The sequence below is a fragment of the Molothrus ater genome, chromosome 15 (genome assembly GCF_012460135.2).
Source record: "Molothrus ater isolate BHLD 08-10-18 breed brown headed cowbird chromosome 15, BPBGC_Mater_1.1, whole genome shotgun sequence".
In the NCBI taxonomy this organism is placed as follows: Eukaryota; Metazoa; Chordata; class Aves; order Passeriformes; family Icteridae; genus Molothrus; species Molothrus ater.
The window spans coordinates 17,623,512-17,639,405 of record NC_050492.2 but is presented as its reverse complement, the minus strand read 5'-3'; the positions used below and the strand labels follow the sequence as shown (position 1 = coordinate 17,639,405).

General features: G+C 57.5%; 1 protein-coding gene across 1 annotated transcript in view; it reads right to left on the bottom strand.

Moving 5' to 3' along the window:
• LOC118692195 (rho GTPase-activating protein 26-like) overlaps positions 1 to 15,894 on the bottom strand; it is a 58,200-nt gene that overhangs the window by 26,518 nt on the left and 15,788 nt on the right. The window contains exons 2-10 of the mRNA XM_036391866.2: positions 12,852 to 12,947; positions 11,916 to 11,977; positions 11,519 to 11,590; positions 10,017 to 10,118; positions 8,029 to 8,139; positions 7,683 to 7,787; positions 6,916 to 7,045; positions 6,563 to 6,663; positions 3,546 to 3,640 (exon numbers count right to left, since the gene is read on the bottom strand). Coding sequence (XP_036247759.2) covers positions 3,546 to 3,640; positions 6,563 to 6,663; positions 6,916 to 7,045; positions 7,683 to 7,787; positions 8,029 to 8,139; positions 10,017 to 10,118; positions 11,519 to 11,590; positions 11,916 to 11,977; positions 12,852 to 12,947 — 874 coding nt within the window. The remainder of the gene's footprint in view (positions 1 to 3,545; positions 3,641 to 6,562; positions 6,664 to 6,915; positions 7,046 to 7,682; positions 7,788 to 8,028; positions 8,140 to 10,016; positions 10,119 to 11,518; positions 11,591 to 11,915; positions 11,978 to 12,851; positions 12,948 to 15,894) is intronic.

Sequence of the window (15,894 nt, the reverse complement as noted above, 5' to 3'; positions counted from 1 at the left end):
CCAGTACAGCACCAGCACCCCAATACAGCCACCAGCACGTCCCACAGGGGTCAGGGCCACCGTGGCCACCAAGGGCAGGGAGCCTCATCCCTGTCTGTGCCAAGCCAGCCCTCGCCCCCCTGTGCCAGCCCCCAGGCTCTGTCTGAAAGGTGGCTGGAAAGGTGACCCGGCAGAGGCACAGGGACAGCTGCACTCCCTGAGGCTCTGCAGGCACAGGCACAGCAGGGCTGGGCTCACCTGGCACGGGCAGCAGGGACAGCTCCTGCCGCTGTCAGAGCCCTGCATCCTCAGGTGCATCCCAGAGCAAGGCCAAGAGCCCTCCTGGGATCACCACCTGCTCAGGGCAGCACCTGGCAGGTGCCTGGCAGCCCTCCCAGCCCCATGCCAACCACCCAGCCCCTGTGCCAATTCTCTCAGCAGGAATTTACCCGTGGAAAGGGGGCTCAGGCACTGGAACTGCCCAGGGAGGGTTGGGGTGCCCATCCCTGGAGGGTCCAGGGAAGGGCTGGAGGTGGCACTGGGGGCTCTGGGCTGGGGACAGGGTGGGGACAGGGCACAGCCTGGACTCGCTGGTGTTGGGGGTCTTTCCCCACCTCAGAGGCTCTGGGATTCTGGCTCTAGAGCTCCACTGTGCACCAGGTGTGGTGCCAGTCACCCTGGGGGCACCCACAGGGCAATGGTGGTGCCTGCAGGGTTCACTGCTCTCCTGACACACCAAACCCTGCATCTGAAGAGCTCCTGCTCCCCAAAAAGCCAGCTGGCACTTTGAAGCAGTTTGCTTCTGGCCCAGAGCGATGACCTACATCATCCTAAATGACAAAGCCTTTGTCATCAGTCAAAGGAGATGCTCCTCCTCCTCCCCAGGCTCGTTTTGTAAGACACTGGCTGACATCCCTGCTCACCTTGTTTACAAACCTGATTTAATGTGCAGAGACAACAAACAAGTGCAGTTAATGAAAAAAGAGCATTAGCAGTAAAACACAGTATCCATCACGCTGGGGGTGTGTTTCAGGCAGACCCTAGAACACCATTTGGGGTTAATTTTGCTGTCACAACACAGTACAATAGTTCTAACTTGCCACATTGAACATGAGAGCTATTTGTGAATGCCAAGGCCAGGTTGGGTGGGGGTTGGAGCAACCTGGCCCAGTGGAAGGTGTCCCTGCCCATGGCAGGGGGTGGAATGAGATGGGTTTTAAGGTGCAACAGAAACTATTCTGGGATGCTGGGACAAGGAAGCAATGCTGTAATAACAGATCAGGCTCCAGATTTTCAGCTTGGTTGTGCTGAATCATCTTTACAGGAGAAAAACTCACTTTTTTTCCCACCTAGGAAGGAACAGCTCTTGGCTGGTGCTATTTAGGGAGTTCCTGCTGAGCTCCAGCCTCCAGCCCGTGCTGTCTGAGCTCCCAAAATGCAGGGCTGACAAAAGTTTCTGTGTTTCTGTGCAGTGTCTGAAGCAAGGCCGAGGCTGCCACCTCCAGGCTGCCTGAGAGCTGTGGGACAGCCCTGGAGCTGGCAAGGTGGAGGTGATCTCCTGCACTGACAGCAGGACCTGGGGGTGCCCAGATCTACCCCAGGAACAGGGAGACTGGCTGGGCACAGCACAGCCTCTTTCAGCCACAGCAAAACTTGTTGTTTCCTCTTCCTCTTAATTTTATCCAATATTTTAGACATCTAATGACAAATTCTGATGCCAAGAGAATGTCGAGCTGCCTGTATATTGGGAAAAAACAGCTTTTTCCTTCAGGTGTGTCCTGCCCTCCTGCTCTCTCAGGTAAATCCCTGCAGCAGGAATGTGCACATGAAAGGAGAAATTCCTCAGGTTTCCCCTTCCTGTGCTACTCCACTGCCATGATTTGCATGGAGCATGCAGATTTCTGGAGCAGCTCCTGATCCCATGCCTGGCAGGCTCCAAACATCAAGGGAAGCTTCAGCTGCCTCTGAACACGCTGAAGAAAATTATTGAGGCTCCATTCTCCTTCTCCCGCTTTTTAGTTTGGTTTTCACATTATAAAAAAATATCCTCAGGGCAGAGCAAAAAAAAAATCCCTGTGTCAGCAGAAACACTGCAGCTTTTTGGAGAAAAGCACAGCTCCAGAGAGTGGGAGGCAGCCCCAGGTTATCTCCTGCCTCAGCCAGCACAGGCAGAGCTCCATCACCCAACCCTCCCTGCCACGGGCTGGCACTGAAACACTGCCCAGGCACAGGCTGGACAGGGAGAGGCACCAGAGGGCATCCCAGCATTATTCAACACCCAGATTTTAATGAACTTGGGTTTTTCTGAGACCTCCGGGGAACTCCTGCAGATGGGAGGACAGCTGGACAGGCACACAGCTGGGAGAACACACGGGGTGCCTTTGGAGCAGTGAACTCCTGCAGAGAGGGAGACCTGAGGCAGTGACAAATTCCTCCTGGAACAGCAGCACCAGCCTGGCTTTCCTGTTTGTGTGTGTAAGCCATGCATGATGCCAGCTGATACGGTAACAGCTCTCACTCCTGGCTGCCAGAGATTGAACCCACACACACCTCTGGTCCAGCTGCTGTGTGATAAGTCACAGCAGAAGTGTTTTCCTTCTTCAGGAAAAAGGAATGAAAGTGCCTGGAGGCACGAGCCAGAGTCCATTATCACCATCCACGATGAACCAGTAACAGCCAGCCCAGCGGAAAAGCTGACACTGTTCCAGCACACACCCAGGGCTGGAAGAGGCAGCACATCCCTCCAGAACAGCCACAGAGCACCTTCTCCAGGCTGGCAACCCTCACCCTCTGTGGCCAGAGGCTGCAGAAGTGCTAAACACCCTTAAAGTCAGAGGGACTTGAGTCAGAGAGGCTTGTAAACCAAAGCACTGACTCAATACACAGAGAGCACCTGGCTGGGAAAGGTGTGACTCCATGGATTAATGCTTTCCACTCACTGAGGTGTGACTGACAGAGAGGAACTCGGGAACTGCAGCACAGAGGCAGGAGCACAGCCAGGAGCAGGAGCACAGGGGCAGGGGCACAGGGGCAGGAGCACAGAGCAGGGGCACAGAGCAGGGGCACAGAGCAGGGGCACAGGGACACAGAGCAGGAGCACAGGGGCAGGGGCGCAGGGGCACAGGGACAGGGGCACAGAGCAGAAGCACAGGGGCAGGGGCACAGAGCAGGAGCAGGAGCACAGGAACACAGAGCAGGAGCACAGGGACACAGGGGCACAGGGACACAGGGGCACAGAGCAGGAGCACAGGGGCACAGGGGCACAGAGCAGGGGCACAGAGCAGGGGCAGAGGGGCAGGAGCACAGGGGCACAGGGGCACAGAGCAGGAGCACAGGAGCACAGGGGCAGGAGCACAGAGCAGGGGCAGGAGCACAGAGCAGGAGCACAGAGCAGGGACACAGGAGCACAGAGCAGGAGCACAGGGGCAGGAGCACAGGGGCAGGAGCACAGGGACACAGGAGCACAGAGCAGGAGCACAGAGCAGGGACACAGGGGCACAGAGCAGGAGCACAGCCCTTCCCTCCCCAGGCCAGCACAGCCCCAGCAGCCTCCTGGCAGCACTCACCGATCCACAGCCTCCACATCAAAGCAGAACCTCTTCTCAATGGTGTCTGTTTTCCGCCGGGTACAGGATTTCAGGGTGACAGCTTCATCTTCCCCCTGAGAAGAGACAAAATCTCAGCTGAGGCTGAGAACAACCAACAGCCACAGGCCTGTCCCCAGCTGTCAATGAGCAGGTTCAGACCTGGGGGGATCTGGCTACATCACCCTGCTAAGAATATCTGTTTATATCTCTGACAGGAGGACTTGTCTTTTCCCCTTATTTAGTCCAAAACCTTTCATGAGGAGCCTTCCTTTCAGGATGCCCACCATTCAATCTGAGCATAAAGCACCACACAACCCATTCTTCATGTGGGCAGGTACTGCTGGACCACAACTTTTGGGCAAAATCAGCTTTATTTTCCATTGCTGAACAACACTCCTGCTGGCAGTTTGCACTCCACGCTGCATTTTTGGCAGCACTGTGCACACGAGGACTCCTAACAGGAGCAAACACGTCTTAAAATGTTCATTGTATAACAAAGCAACGACAAAACCATTCTCCCAGCCTGAGAACGCCTCTCTGCATCCAAGCTGTACTGGATTTCCAGAGGACTGAGCAGCAGGATCTGTGAGCACTGCTGTCCTCTGCTGGAGGGAATCCTGCCTCAGCCCCTGCCGGCACAGACACTGCTCCTGCAACTGTGAAATTCCACTGATGACTTCAGAGAAAATGAATTCTGAAGGAGTTCCTGGAGACAGACACTTTTCTGGGCTCTCTCTGCTGTTCCTGATGACACCTTGGCTGACCACCCTGTTCCCTGACATCACCATTTTTCCAGGAAACATATTTAGGATCACTTAGATTGGAAAAGACCTCAAAGATCACCGAGGCTGAAAGTTACCCAGAGCAGCCAAGCCCACCACTAACCCATGTCCTCACATGCTACAACCACACATCCATTAAATCCCCCCAGGGAGGGTGACTCGCTGGTTCCTATCCATAAACTCCTCCCCAGAGCCACCACCATTCAGCTCCTGGCACCCAAAACCCTCCCTGGCACCCAGTCCTGCCCATCCCACCACGATGGCAGCAGTTTTCCTGTGGCCCCAGCCCCTCCTGCTTGCTGCCCATGTTGCAGGCACTGCTGGAGATGCTCTTCTGCTGGGACTCTGAACCTGCCCCAAAACCAGCCCTAACCTGGCTGTCCTCATGTGCCTCCAGGGTTTCTGACCCACCAAGAACTCTCCTGGCCCAGCCAGGGCCCCAGCACAGACCCAGAACACAAAGAGCTCCTGCAGGGCTTGTCCCTGGGGTGTGGCAGTGTCCTGCCCCTGGTGCCCCCCAGCCAGCACAAGGCTGCTCCCACTCTGCCCAGAATTGAGGCAATTCCCTGCTCCAGACCCACCAACACCCAGCTCTCAAGCTCAGGGGGGTGGTGCCACCTGTGCCCCAGGAGTGAGGGGTCTCCTCAAGCAGCACCTCAGCCCCTGCTCCAGCCAGACCCCAGAATCCCCAGCCCCAAGCCCCTGGGCTGATCCATGCCCAGATGCCCATGGTGGTCACCACTGACAGATCCTGGAGCCCAGGCAGAGCTGCCCCAGCACGGGCAGCATTTCATGGCAGGGTGGTGCAAGCCACAGGTGAAGCAGAGCCCTGGAGAGGGGCTCAGCCTGGCCCTGGACAGGGGCTCAGCACAGCCCTGGACAGGGGCTCAGCACGGCCCTGGACAGGGGCTCAGCCTGGCCCTGGACAGGGGCTCAGCACAGCCCTGGATAGGGGATCAGCACAGCCCTGGACAGGGGCTCAGCACAGCCCTGGACAGGGGCTCAGCACAGCCCTGGACAGGGGCTCAGCACAGCCCTGGACAGGGGCTCAGCACAGCCCTGGACAGGGGCTCAGCACAGTCCTGGACAGGGGCTCAGCACAGCCCTGGACAGGGGCTCAGCACAGCCCTGGAGAGGGGCTCAGCCTGGCCCTGGACAGGGGCTCAGCACAGCCCTGGAGAGGGGCTCAGCACAGCCCTGGAGAGGGGCTCAGCTGCTGCCAGCACAGCCCTGGGTGCTGGGAGAGCCCTGAAATGGGAAGGGACCAGACAAAACACAGTAGAGCCACTGATGATTACAGGGCTGGGATATGTTAATGCTGAGCTATAATGAAGATGCTCCAAGGCAAGAGGAAATTAATTTTAGAAGCTTCCCTGCCCACAGCTGGCTCCCTGTGCCAGCAGGAAGCCGTGTGGGAGCCTGTCCAGCTGCCCCAGGCTCTCCCCAGCAAGGGGATTGTGTTTGCAAACTGTCCCAGCTGGGAACTCTGTGGAGGGGTCTATTGTTCCTGCTGTAGAGAGCAAAGCCAGCCCTAGACACAGCCCTGGGAGCACTGGGACACAGCATGGGCTGGCTCCCCACAGCCCACATCCACTGCTCCCCTGCTCTTCACACCCCCTCGGGGCCAAGGGGAGCTCCAGGCTCTGCTGTGGCTCTGCCCAAAACAAAACAGCTTCACTGGCCAAGTCACAGGATCATCAAAAACTCACTGAATGGTTTGGGCAGAAAGGGCACTTAGAGCTCATCCTGTTCCACTCTCTGCCATGGGCAAGGACACTTCCACTCCACCAGGCTGCTCCAAGCCCCATCCAACCTGGCCTTGGACAAGTCACAGTCATTGGAGAAGGAGCAAAATAATGAACAGGTTCTCTTGTCTGTGCCTTGGAGCAGGAACGAGGGACTGGGGGGCCGGAGCACCCGTGGAGCTGGAGCGTGGTGGGTGCACGTGGCTGGCAAAGATCTGTGGGCTCTGGGGGGTTCCTGCCTTTTGCTTCTCAAACCAGGCGCCAAGTCCATTCCCCGTGTGGCAGCCACTCAGCCTGGAATGAATGTGACCCACTTCACTGCCTTTGGGTCACCTTGCCAAGAAGGTGACACAGTTTGAGCCCTGGGAGCGCCTGCAGCCAGCAGTGCCACGTGCTCCCGGCAGGACACAGCCCTGCTCCCTGCCAGCACCAACTCACCCCTTCCCCCCTGCTCCCAGCCCTCACTCACCCCTTTTCCTCCTGATTTCTGGTCAAAGGGCACCATGGTGATGCGCTTGGATTCCCTCTGGTAGGTGCAGTAATGCTTCACCCAGGAAGTCCCAAAGTGACCTGCAGAGCAAACACAGGGTTCATGCCCAGAGCAGCTCCAGTGCCCTCCCATTAGACCCTGCTGTGTTTGACCATCATTTCACATGCCAGGCTCCTGTACCTACCAGGTGAGGCACGGGCAGGATTCTCCCTGGCTGCCCCATCCCCGCTCACTGGGGCAGTCCCTGCTCCCAGGGGCTCTGTGCCTGCTGGATCAGCCTTTGTGCCCCTGTCCTGGCAAACCCCTCCCCAGGCTCCCAGCCCGACACCTACGCTTCTCCTGCACGTAGAGATACCCCTCCATGGTGTAGGGGCTGATGTTTTTGTGCTCGTGGGGATTCTCCTTCATCTTCTTCATCAAAGCTTCAACCTCTGACCTTGTTCCTTCAAAGCGGTTTCTTGTCTGCAAATTAAAGCAGGAATGTCTTCCCCAGTGCAGGGACCTGTGCCTGGCTCTGCAGCACATGGGGTGGGGCTGGGGAGCCCTACAGCCCCGTGGGAAATGGGCTGGGGAGCCCAGGGGCAGCCACAGGGCAGGCTTGCTTCCTGGGCCTGGATTTAAGCTAAAGCAAAAATATTACAAGAATTGGCAAGGCCTTCCAGAACTTTAAGGGGGCTTACAAAAAGAGGGAGAGTGATTTTTGACATGGGTCAATAGTGATAGGACAAGGGAAATGGATTTAAACTCAAAGAGGAGAGATTTGGATTGGATATTAGGAAAAAATCCTTCCCTGTGAGGGTGGGCAGGCCCTGGCCCAGGGTGCCCAGAGCAGCTGTGGCTGCCCCTGGATCCCTGGCAGTGCCCAAGGCCAGGCTGGACACTGGGCTTGGAGCAGCCTGGGACAGTGGAAGGTGTCTCTGCCATGGCAGGGGTGGAATGAGATGAGTTTTAAGGTCCCTTCCAACCCAAACCACTCTGGGATTCTGTGATTAAAATACACCAGAAGGTGAGGTGGCTCTGCAGACACTGACAGCACAGGCACAGGGACACCCTGGGCATGGGGACAGCCCAGGAACAGGGACAGCCCAGGCACACTCACATTCTGGATGCTGATTGTCAGCTCTGTCTTGAAGTCACTGAAGTCCTTTGCAAGCTCGTAGCCGTGGTGGTAGAACGTGAAGAGCCCCTGCAGAAAGGCCAGCAGCTGCATTGGGAAAAAGCAAATGGAGATGGTCAGTGGAGAGCCAGAGCTGCACCCAGAGGCACCAGTGCTGAGGGGAGGGCGCCCTGCAGCCCCCTGGGATGGAGGGGCTCCCTGGTGGGCCCCCTGAGAGGGGCTGTGGGGTGAGGCTGGACACCCTGGCCCTGCCCGGGCTCCCCATGACCCCATCTCACCACAGCCCCCCAGTTTTGTGCAGGCTCAGCCCGACTGAGAGCTCACTTACAGGTTCCACAAACTCAAACATCTTCCTCTCCTGGACCTCCTGCACCTTGAAGACATATTCCAGGGAGACCTCATAGAAGTGCTGCCGAACCAGGTCCACCTGGCTGTCTGCCTGCAGGGGGCAGAGGGGAAACAGAGCTCAGGAAAGACCAGAGCACAGCTGGCTCTGATGGGAACATCCCCAAGCGCAGCAAACGCAGCTCCAGCCCCCAGGCCCAGCTGGACAGATGGCACAGCAGTAAACATAAACCTGATCCACATGGGCAAGCTCTTCATTCAGCTGAGGAAAACGGGTGTGGTGACTCATGCTCTCACCTCCCCAACAGCCGGGTACAAAATGTGCAGTAGAGGCGAGAAAAATGGAAATCACTGTGAACTTGACAAGAAAAGGCAACTCTCCCTTTTCTGGAAAGCACTCCCCCCTCGCCAGGGATGCCACATCCACATTTCACTTCTCCACACCGAATCCTCCTTCTAAGGCAACCCCTCCCTCAGGGGGTCTGAGCCACACAAACCACGGACCCTTCCCGGGAACAACGGGGAACAGGAGCAGCCCCTGAACGGGAGCTGCTTCCAGCGGGCTCCTCCTGCCCTCCCGGCAGCGGCCCGAGCCAGGCCCGGGTGGGAGATGCCACCAGATGGCACCAGATGGCACCAGATGGCACCAGCAGGCAGCGCTGCTGCAGCGCACCTGCACGGGCCCGGCATCCCGCACTGATCCCGCACTGATCCCGCACACATTCCCAGCTGAATCCCGCACTGATCCCACACACAGCCCAGCTGAATCCCAAACACATCCCAAACAGCATCCTGAACAGAATCCCACACTGCATCCCGCACTGAATCCCAAATTGAATCCTGCACTGATCCTGAACTGAATCCCGAACTGAATCCCAGGCTGAATCCCAAACAGATCCTGAACTGGATCCCAAACTGAATCCTACACTGCATCCCAAACTGGATCCCAAACTGGATCCCAAACTGGATCCTGCACACATCCCAAACTGAATCCCGTGCTGAATCCCGCACACATCCCACTCTGCACCCCATAAGGCACCTCCAGGCAGCCCCCAGGGCCAGGCTCTGTCCAGGGCACAGGCTCACAGCTCTGACAGCCACGAGTGGATCCTTCCCTCCCCAGCCAGAATTCCTTCCACTCCCTGCCCCATGTCAGTACCTCAAACACAAACTAAAGCAGGGCTCATTTAAAAGCCACCATTCCCTGGGACACATGGGTGCTGCCCCATGGGAAGTTATTTACAAACCCCAAGGACAAGGCTGGCTTGCAGGCACATCTGCCCAGATGCTGAGCCCTCCTCAGCCCTGATTTGCTGGAAGATGATCACCTGTGCCCCAGGTATTTCTGCTCTGCTGGGCACAGCCCCACCACCTGGGTACAGGAGCCCAGCAGTGCCCCAGTAAGGGACAGGCAGCACACCAGCACCATGCCAAGGGCAAGGACACACATCCTGCAGGACCAACCCAGCTCTGGGCCAGCACAAGGAATTCCAGACTTGAAAGAAGGGATTGAAAACTCAGCATACTCATCCAGTAGGAGCACTTGTCACCACAGCTAACCACATCCTGAATCACTGATGGCTCCCAAAGAGTTTAAGGCACTAAGCCTGATCCCTCCTCCCCTGGAGCACAGAGCAGAGCAGCCACTTGCAGAGAAGGAGACCAGACATCCATGATTTGTGCTGGCACATGGGAAGCCTGCAGCAGAACCAGTTCCTTTCTGTTACACTCTTTAATTATAAACCCTCTCTCCTTTTTGATTGCAATCCATTTTGGGATCTCTCTGATTTACTTACCAAGAAAGCTCCATATCCTTTCATTACAGGAAAAGGGGAAAACCCAGCACCCGCAGCCAGAATGAGGGAAAAAATGAGTTTACAGCCAGGAGAACCATTGTTATAAACAGTGTGAGGCATTCAAAAAGCTCTCCACAGTCACAGCCAGACATGGAAACTCAGAGGTTGCTCTCACCTCCTGAAGCTGGGATTCTTTCTTCTTGGAAGACAAGTTCAAGTGCTTTTCTAGGACACCACAGTATTTCTCAGTCTCCTTGTCGTATTTCTTTTTGGCATCCTACAAAACAGGACAAGGAGTGTGACACTAAACACAAGGGTCCCAGAGCAGCTGTGACAGCATCCCTTGGCACTGGGCAGGATGGCAGTGCCAGGTGGGAGCTACCATGAGACAGGACCTGGGGGCAGCAGCTGGAAGCAGGTGAGGCTGCTTTTATCTGCCAGCATCAGCAGCTACAGGAAAGGAGCTTGTGCTGCCAAAACCCAAGGCTTGAGGGAACCCCTCCTCTGTTCCTGGGGCCCAGTGCTTGGTAAAACATCCAGATCCAGGTCCAAAAGCAACAGAAAGTTGCTTTCTAAGCAGAACCTGGTCACAATTCCACATCCCACCCTGCCATCCCTTGCAAGAGCTTCTCCTCTGTGCCACGGGGGACAATGACACAGCACCTCAGCTGTTTGTGGCAGCAGCATTAAGGACACCAACTTCACTTTCCTTTGCAGCCCTGTCCCAGCCTGGCCAGCCCAATACCAGGCCCCAGTCCATGGCAGGAGCTGCAGGTAAGCAGGTGTGTTCTGCAGGACTCCTCTCTGGGTTTGTAAGCAGGTGTGTGCTGCAGGACTCCTCTCTGGGTTTGTGAGCAGGTGTGTGCTGCAGGACTCCTCTCTGTGTTTGTAAGCAGGGGTGTACTGCAGGACCCCTCTCTGTGTTTGTAAGCAGGTGTGTGCTGCAGGACTCCTCTCTGTGTTTGTAAGCAGGTGTGCTCTGCAGGACTCTCTCTGGGTTTGTAAGCAGGTGTGTTCTGCAGGACCCCTCTCTGGGTTTGTGAGCAGGTGTGTTCTGCAGGACTCCTCTCTGGGTTTGTGAGCAGGTGTGCTCTGCAGGACTCCTCTCTGGGTTTGTAAGCAGGTGTGTTCTGCAGGACTCCTCTCTGGGTTTGTTTCCAGCTGCACTGGGCACTGCTGCCATGCAAACGCAGCCCTGGGAGCTGGCATGAGCTGCTTGCAGGCAGCAGCAGGTTGTTATAACAACAGGGAAGCCACAGACAGTGGTTTTCATTTCAGAACAAAGGCAGGAAAGAAAGAGGGGGGGCCAGGCTGTCTCATGGCCGCCCTCAGCCACACCGGCGCTTCCCTGTCCTGCCAGAAGCCTCCGAGTTCCCCTGCAGCCCCCAGCCATGCCTTGGGGTGGGCAGTGCAGCCTGGGGGACTCAGGAAAATGTGAGCCCCTCCAAAAAATCCTAATTCTTCCTTGGAGTAAGGAAAAAAGTTCACTTTGGTTGGCATGCAGATTTTGCCCTTGGCAGTTCCTTGGCTGTGGGTGAACTCGGAACACTGAGGCACTCCCCAGGAGCCAGATCAGGCCGTGTCCATCCCAGGGCAGCACACTGCCTCCTGCCATGCCCGAGCCCACCCTGCAGAGTGCCAGCTCCTGGCCAGCTCGGGGGGCAGTGCCCGGGTTACCTTGGCAGCCCCGATCTGCTCCTTGCGGAACTTCTCCAGCGGCGTGATCAGCACCTCGCTGGCGTTCTCGATCTGGGGGCAAAGACAGGCACAGCTCAGCTGTGCTGCTCCACAGCCTCTTCCATGGGAACCCTCCCACAGCCCCAGACACCCCCAGGCTTCACCCCTCTGTCTCTGCACACCTGTGGCCCCCCAGCACCAGCACCAGCCGCTCTCCAACAGCAAGATTCCATTCCTGATGCTTTCCAAGTGTTCCCCCACCAAGCCCATCCTCCCCTTCCTCTGCCCTCCCCTGCAGCTCCACCCCAGGCGAGGGAAGGAGCACTGGGGCAGCAGTCACTGTCACCACGGAGTCCCAGGTGCCACCACCCCTGCTCCCAGGACACAGGGGCCGTACCATGCGCATCCGCTCGTCCTCCAGGTTCCGCAGCACCGTGGCAAACTCCTGCAGGGACTTGGCTGGAAGGGACACAGTCAGCATTTCACACTCAGTTCTTAAAGAAAGAAACTGCACAGAGGGGTTTTGTCTGTCGGTGTTTTGGGTGGGGAGGTCGGGGTTTTTATTATCTTTACTGACTAAAGCTGGCAGCAGAGCATCCCCAGGACCAGGCTTCCTCCTCCAGACAACATCCTCAGTTCAAACCTGCCCTGCCCAGCAGACAGTCACCAACCAGCCCCACAGCACAGCACTGGCCTCCAGCCATGCCCAGCACACGAGGGGCAGCTCCCCAGCATGGGCACGGCACCAAGGAGACCTGGGTGAGGAGCTATTTCTGCTGAGAGACTGGGCACAAATAAACAAGCAAAGTTAAATCAGGGCTAAAGCTTCTTTGCTCTCCTGGCTCCAGACGATGTGCACAATAAGCTCTAAAAGTTCAGCTGGGGCAGGAGGAGAGAGGGAAGAGGCTGAAGCCACTGCCCAGTGCCAGGAGAAGCTCTGTGGCAGAGCCAGGCTTAGCTCAGAGAGCCTTGCCAGGCTCAGCACTGCTGATTCCCCCAAGCACTGTGTGCCTCTGCTGCTCCTCTGCTTCAGAGCACAGCCCCTTGCAGTGTATCCAGCCACAACCACCTCCAGATGCTCCTCTCCAGTGCAAAACATCCAGCTAACTGAGGTGGTTTCAGACACAGGCAATCTTCTCCCTTTCCTATCTGGCAGGGACAGATTTAGGCCAAGAAGCAACAGGTGATTGATTCCCTGGGGGAGGCCGTGCTGCTGTTGAAGCAGGAGCAATAAGGCATTTCCAGAGAGCACCCAGACAATTCCCTCGGGGTCCTGGTGTGATTCCCTCGGTGCCCTGCTCGGGGGTGTGGCCCCAGGAGCAGCAGGACTCACCTATGCAGATCTCATCATCAGTCTCAGCATCACCAATGCAGCGGAATTTGAACTCGTTGAGGGAATCCGCGAACTTGCGCTTGGCAGCCGACAGGTCTGTGGGAGCAGGGAACACAGGGACATCACCAATGGGGAAGGGGCCCAACAGCAGGATACAGGCATGATCCCACCCAGGAAACGCCCACAGACAGACCCCTGCCACCAGGGAAGCCCCAGAGCGCCGCCCTCCTGCACCCCCCCCAGGGACGGCTCAGCGGGGTCCCTGTCAGCACCCCCAGAACACCCTACAGGAGATGGCCCTTCAAAACAGCCAAAGAGCCACCCCAGAGCTCTGACCTAGAGCCACGGGGCAGCAGTGACACGCAGTGGCAGTGCCCCCCAGGGTATGGCCCCTCTGCATGCTCCTGGCATGAGGGAAGGCAGCAGCACAGAGCTTTGCTGCTTCCCGAGCTGCAGATTCTCTCTGAGATCTGCATCCTATTAAGTTCTTACTCACAGTGACCTGAGTGCATCCAGGATTGGCTTTTCAGGCCAGCCCTGTTAACCTGGCACACACAGACAGTCCTGGGGCCACCAAAGACACCGTGTGGCTGCAGCCCTGCTGGTGTGAGGAACTCACAGCGCTCACTCCCCCGTGCATTTCTTCACTCAAAGCCCAAAATTCCAGGGTTTTTCCCTTTCCCAGCACCGGTGGAAAATGTGTGTGCACGCAAAGGCCATTTCCTCCTCTCAGACACCACAGCCAAGAGATAACCACAGCAGAGTCCAAGTGTTTTGCTTTCCCCATGGGATAAGGGAGCTGGCAACTTTCTCCAAGCATCAAAGCTGTTTTCCCAGTACTGCTGCTGACAGCCCTGGGGTTAATCCTGCCCAGTTCAGTCCCGGCTGCCTCCACACAAGTGCTTCCTAAGGCAGCAGGAAATCACCCAGCCAAGGCAGGCAGGGAGAGGGAAATCCCTGGGAGCCTTCCCAGTGGAAAAGTACAGAGGGGGCTTCTTGGAGGAGAAGGCTCACACATGACAGGATTTGCACTTTGCTGGAGGATGGAGCAAGCACGGCTTTTACACCCTTCCTGTGCTGGAGCTGCCAGGAGCCTCCACTGGCACCCACAGAAACAGGACACATGCTTTTTGGGGAAACTTCCCCAGTGTTCCTGGGCAGGATTGAGAAGAGGGACTCGGGAGGGTGGGAGGGTTTGTTCCAGCTCAGCACAGGGCTGAGCAAAGGGCACTGGACAGCCCCGTGCAGCTCTCTCTGCTCCTTTCCACGTGCCTGTGCTGGTGCCAGCAGCAGAGCAGCCTCCTCCCCTCAGCAGAGCTCATTGGAGCAGCCCCAGGACCTGGGGACTCTCACCCAGACCCTCCTGCCTGCCCTGGAATAACCAGGGAGATGATGGTAATGCTCAAAGGAGCCATTTCCTCTCCCCCAGCCCCTGAGCCCTTGGCACATTCCATGTGCCACGTCCCCACCTGAGCCAGGCCTGATGTGACACCCCCCTCATGCCACCGCTGGCTGGGCAGGACCCCAGAGCTGGAGAGGCTGCAGCAGCACAGGGATGGACACCCGGGGGAACTGAGCTCCCCAGCCTGGGGCACGGTCACTTCTCCAGGGCCACCTCTCCAGGGTCACCTTCTCCAGGGTCACCTCTCCAGGGTCACCTCTCCAGGGCCACCTTCTCTAGGGCCACCCTCTCTCCAGGGCCACCCTCTCTCCAGGGTCACCCTCTCCAGGGTCACCCCTCCAAGGCCACCCTCTCCAGGGTCACCCTCTCCAGGGCCACCTTCTCCAGGGCCACCCTCTCCAGGGTCACCTCCCCAGGGTCACCCTCTCTCCAGGGCCACCTCTCCAGGGTCACCCTCTCCAGAGTCACCTCCTCCAGGGCCACCTCTCCAGGGCCACCTCTCCAGGGTCACCTCTCCAGGGCCACCTCTCCAGGGCCACCCTCTCTCCAGGGCCACCTCTCCAGGGTCACCCTCTCCTCCACCTGAGAGTGAGGAGCAGCTCAGGGCTCTGGGACCAGGCACGAGCCAGAGCAAAGCCAGGAAGCCTCTGGAGCCAGCAGCACTGACAGCAATGGCCCACCTTTGCTGCTTATAAATAGGCAAGGGAGAGGCAGGGGGAGAGGGAGATAACTCCTGCAGGGACAGTGATAAAGGATAAAATTAGCAGCAGGATCAGCCAGAAAAGGAGAGACGAGCACCCATGCCCACCCTGGGGGCCCCACTGTCCTCCCCAGGCCACTGTCAGGCCACCCATGCCCAGCATCCCCTCTTCCAGGAGCCCTCACAGCTGCATTTTGGGACCACAGCCCTGCAGGGGAAGCAGGAAGGTCTCTTGACAAGCCTCAGCTCCTGCGGGTTGTTCTTCCCCAGGGCTGTGAACAAGCAACCCCAAAATCCTGCAAAGGCTCAACAGAATCTGCTGCTTCCTCTCAGGCACGAGCAAAAGCACCCAGACCCTGCACATGAGTCACACCAGGGCTGCACCAGGGGCTGGCAAGTGTTCTTTCCACGTTCTCTGCTGGCTTGATCAGCCAACCACAGCATCAGGGAAAGCCACCCCAAAAAGCCTGGAAAATCCTTTAGCCTGAGCAACACAACCAGCTCAGGTTGCAGGTCTCATCATCATCATCATCATCATCACCTCCCGTGGCTCCCCTTTCCCACCTGGGCTGGTGAGGGTGGGACAATTCCTTCAGGAAAGTCCCCCCCTTGACAGAAACCTGGCACACACAGGTCCACCTGCACAGCCCCAGCAACCAGGGATCTGAAAAAATGCCCTTTTAAAAGTGATGCATCCTCCCCTTCCACTGCATCCTCGACACCCAGCTCAGGAACAGCTCCCAGCAGGTCAGAGGGCAGCAGCCTTTCCTGGAAGCAGCCTCAGATAACCCCTCTGGCTGCCCCTGCTCCCTCACACCCAGCCCAGGCTCACCCCACTGTCCTCCTCCCTCTGCAGCTGAGCAATTGCTGGCTGAATTCCATCCCAGCCACACACTCCAGCTCCAGGGCTCCCCAAAACCTGCCTGAAGGGGCTTCTCCAG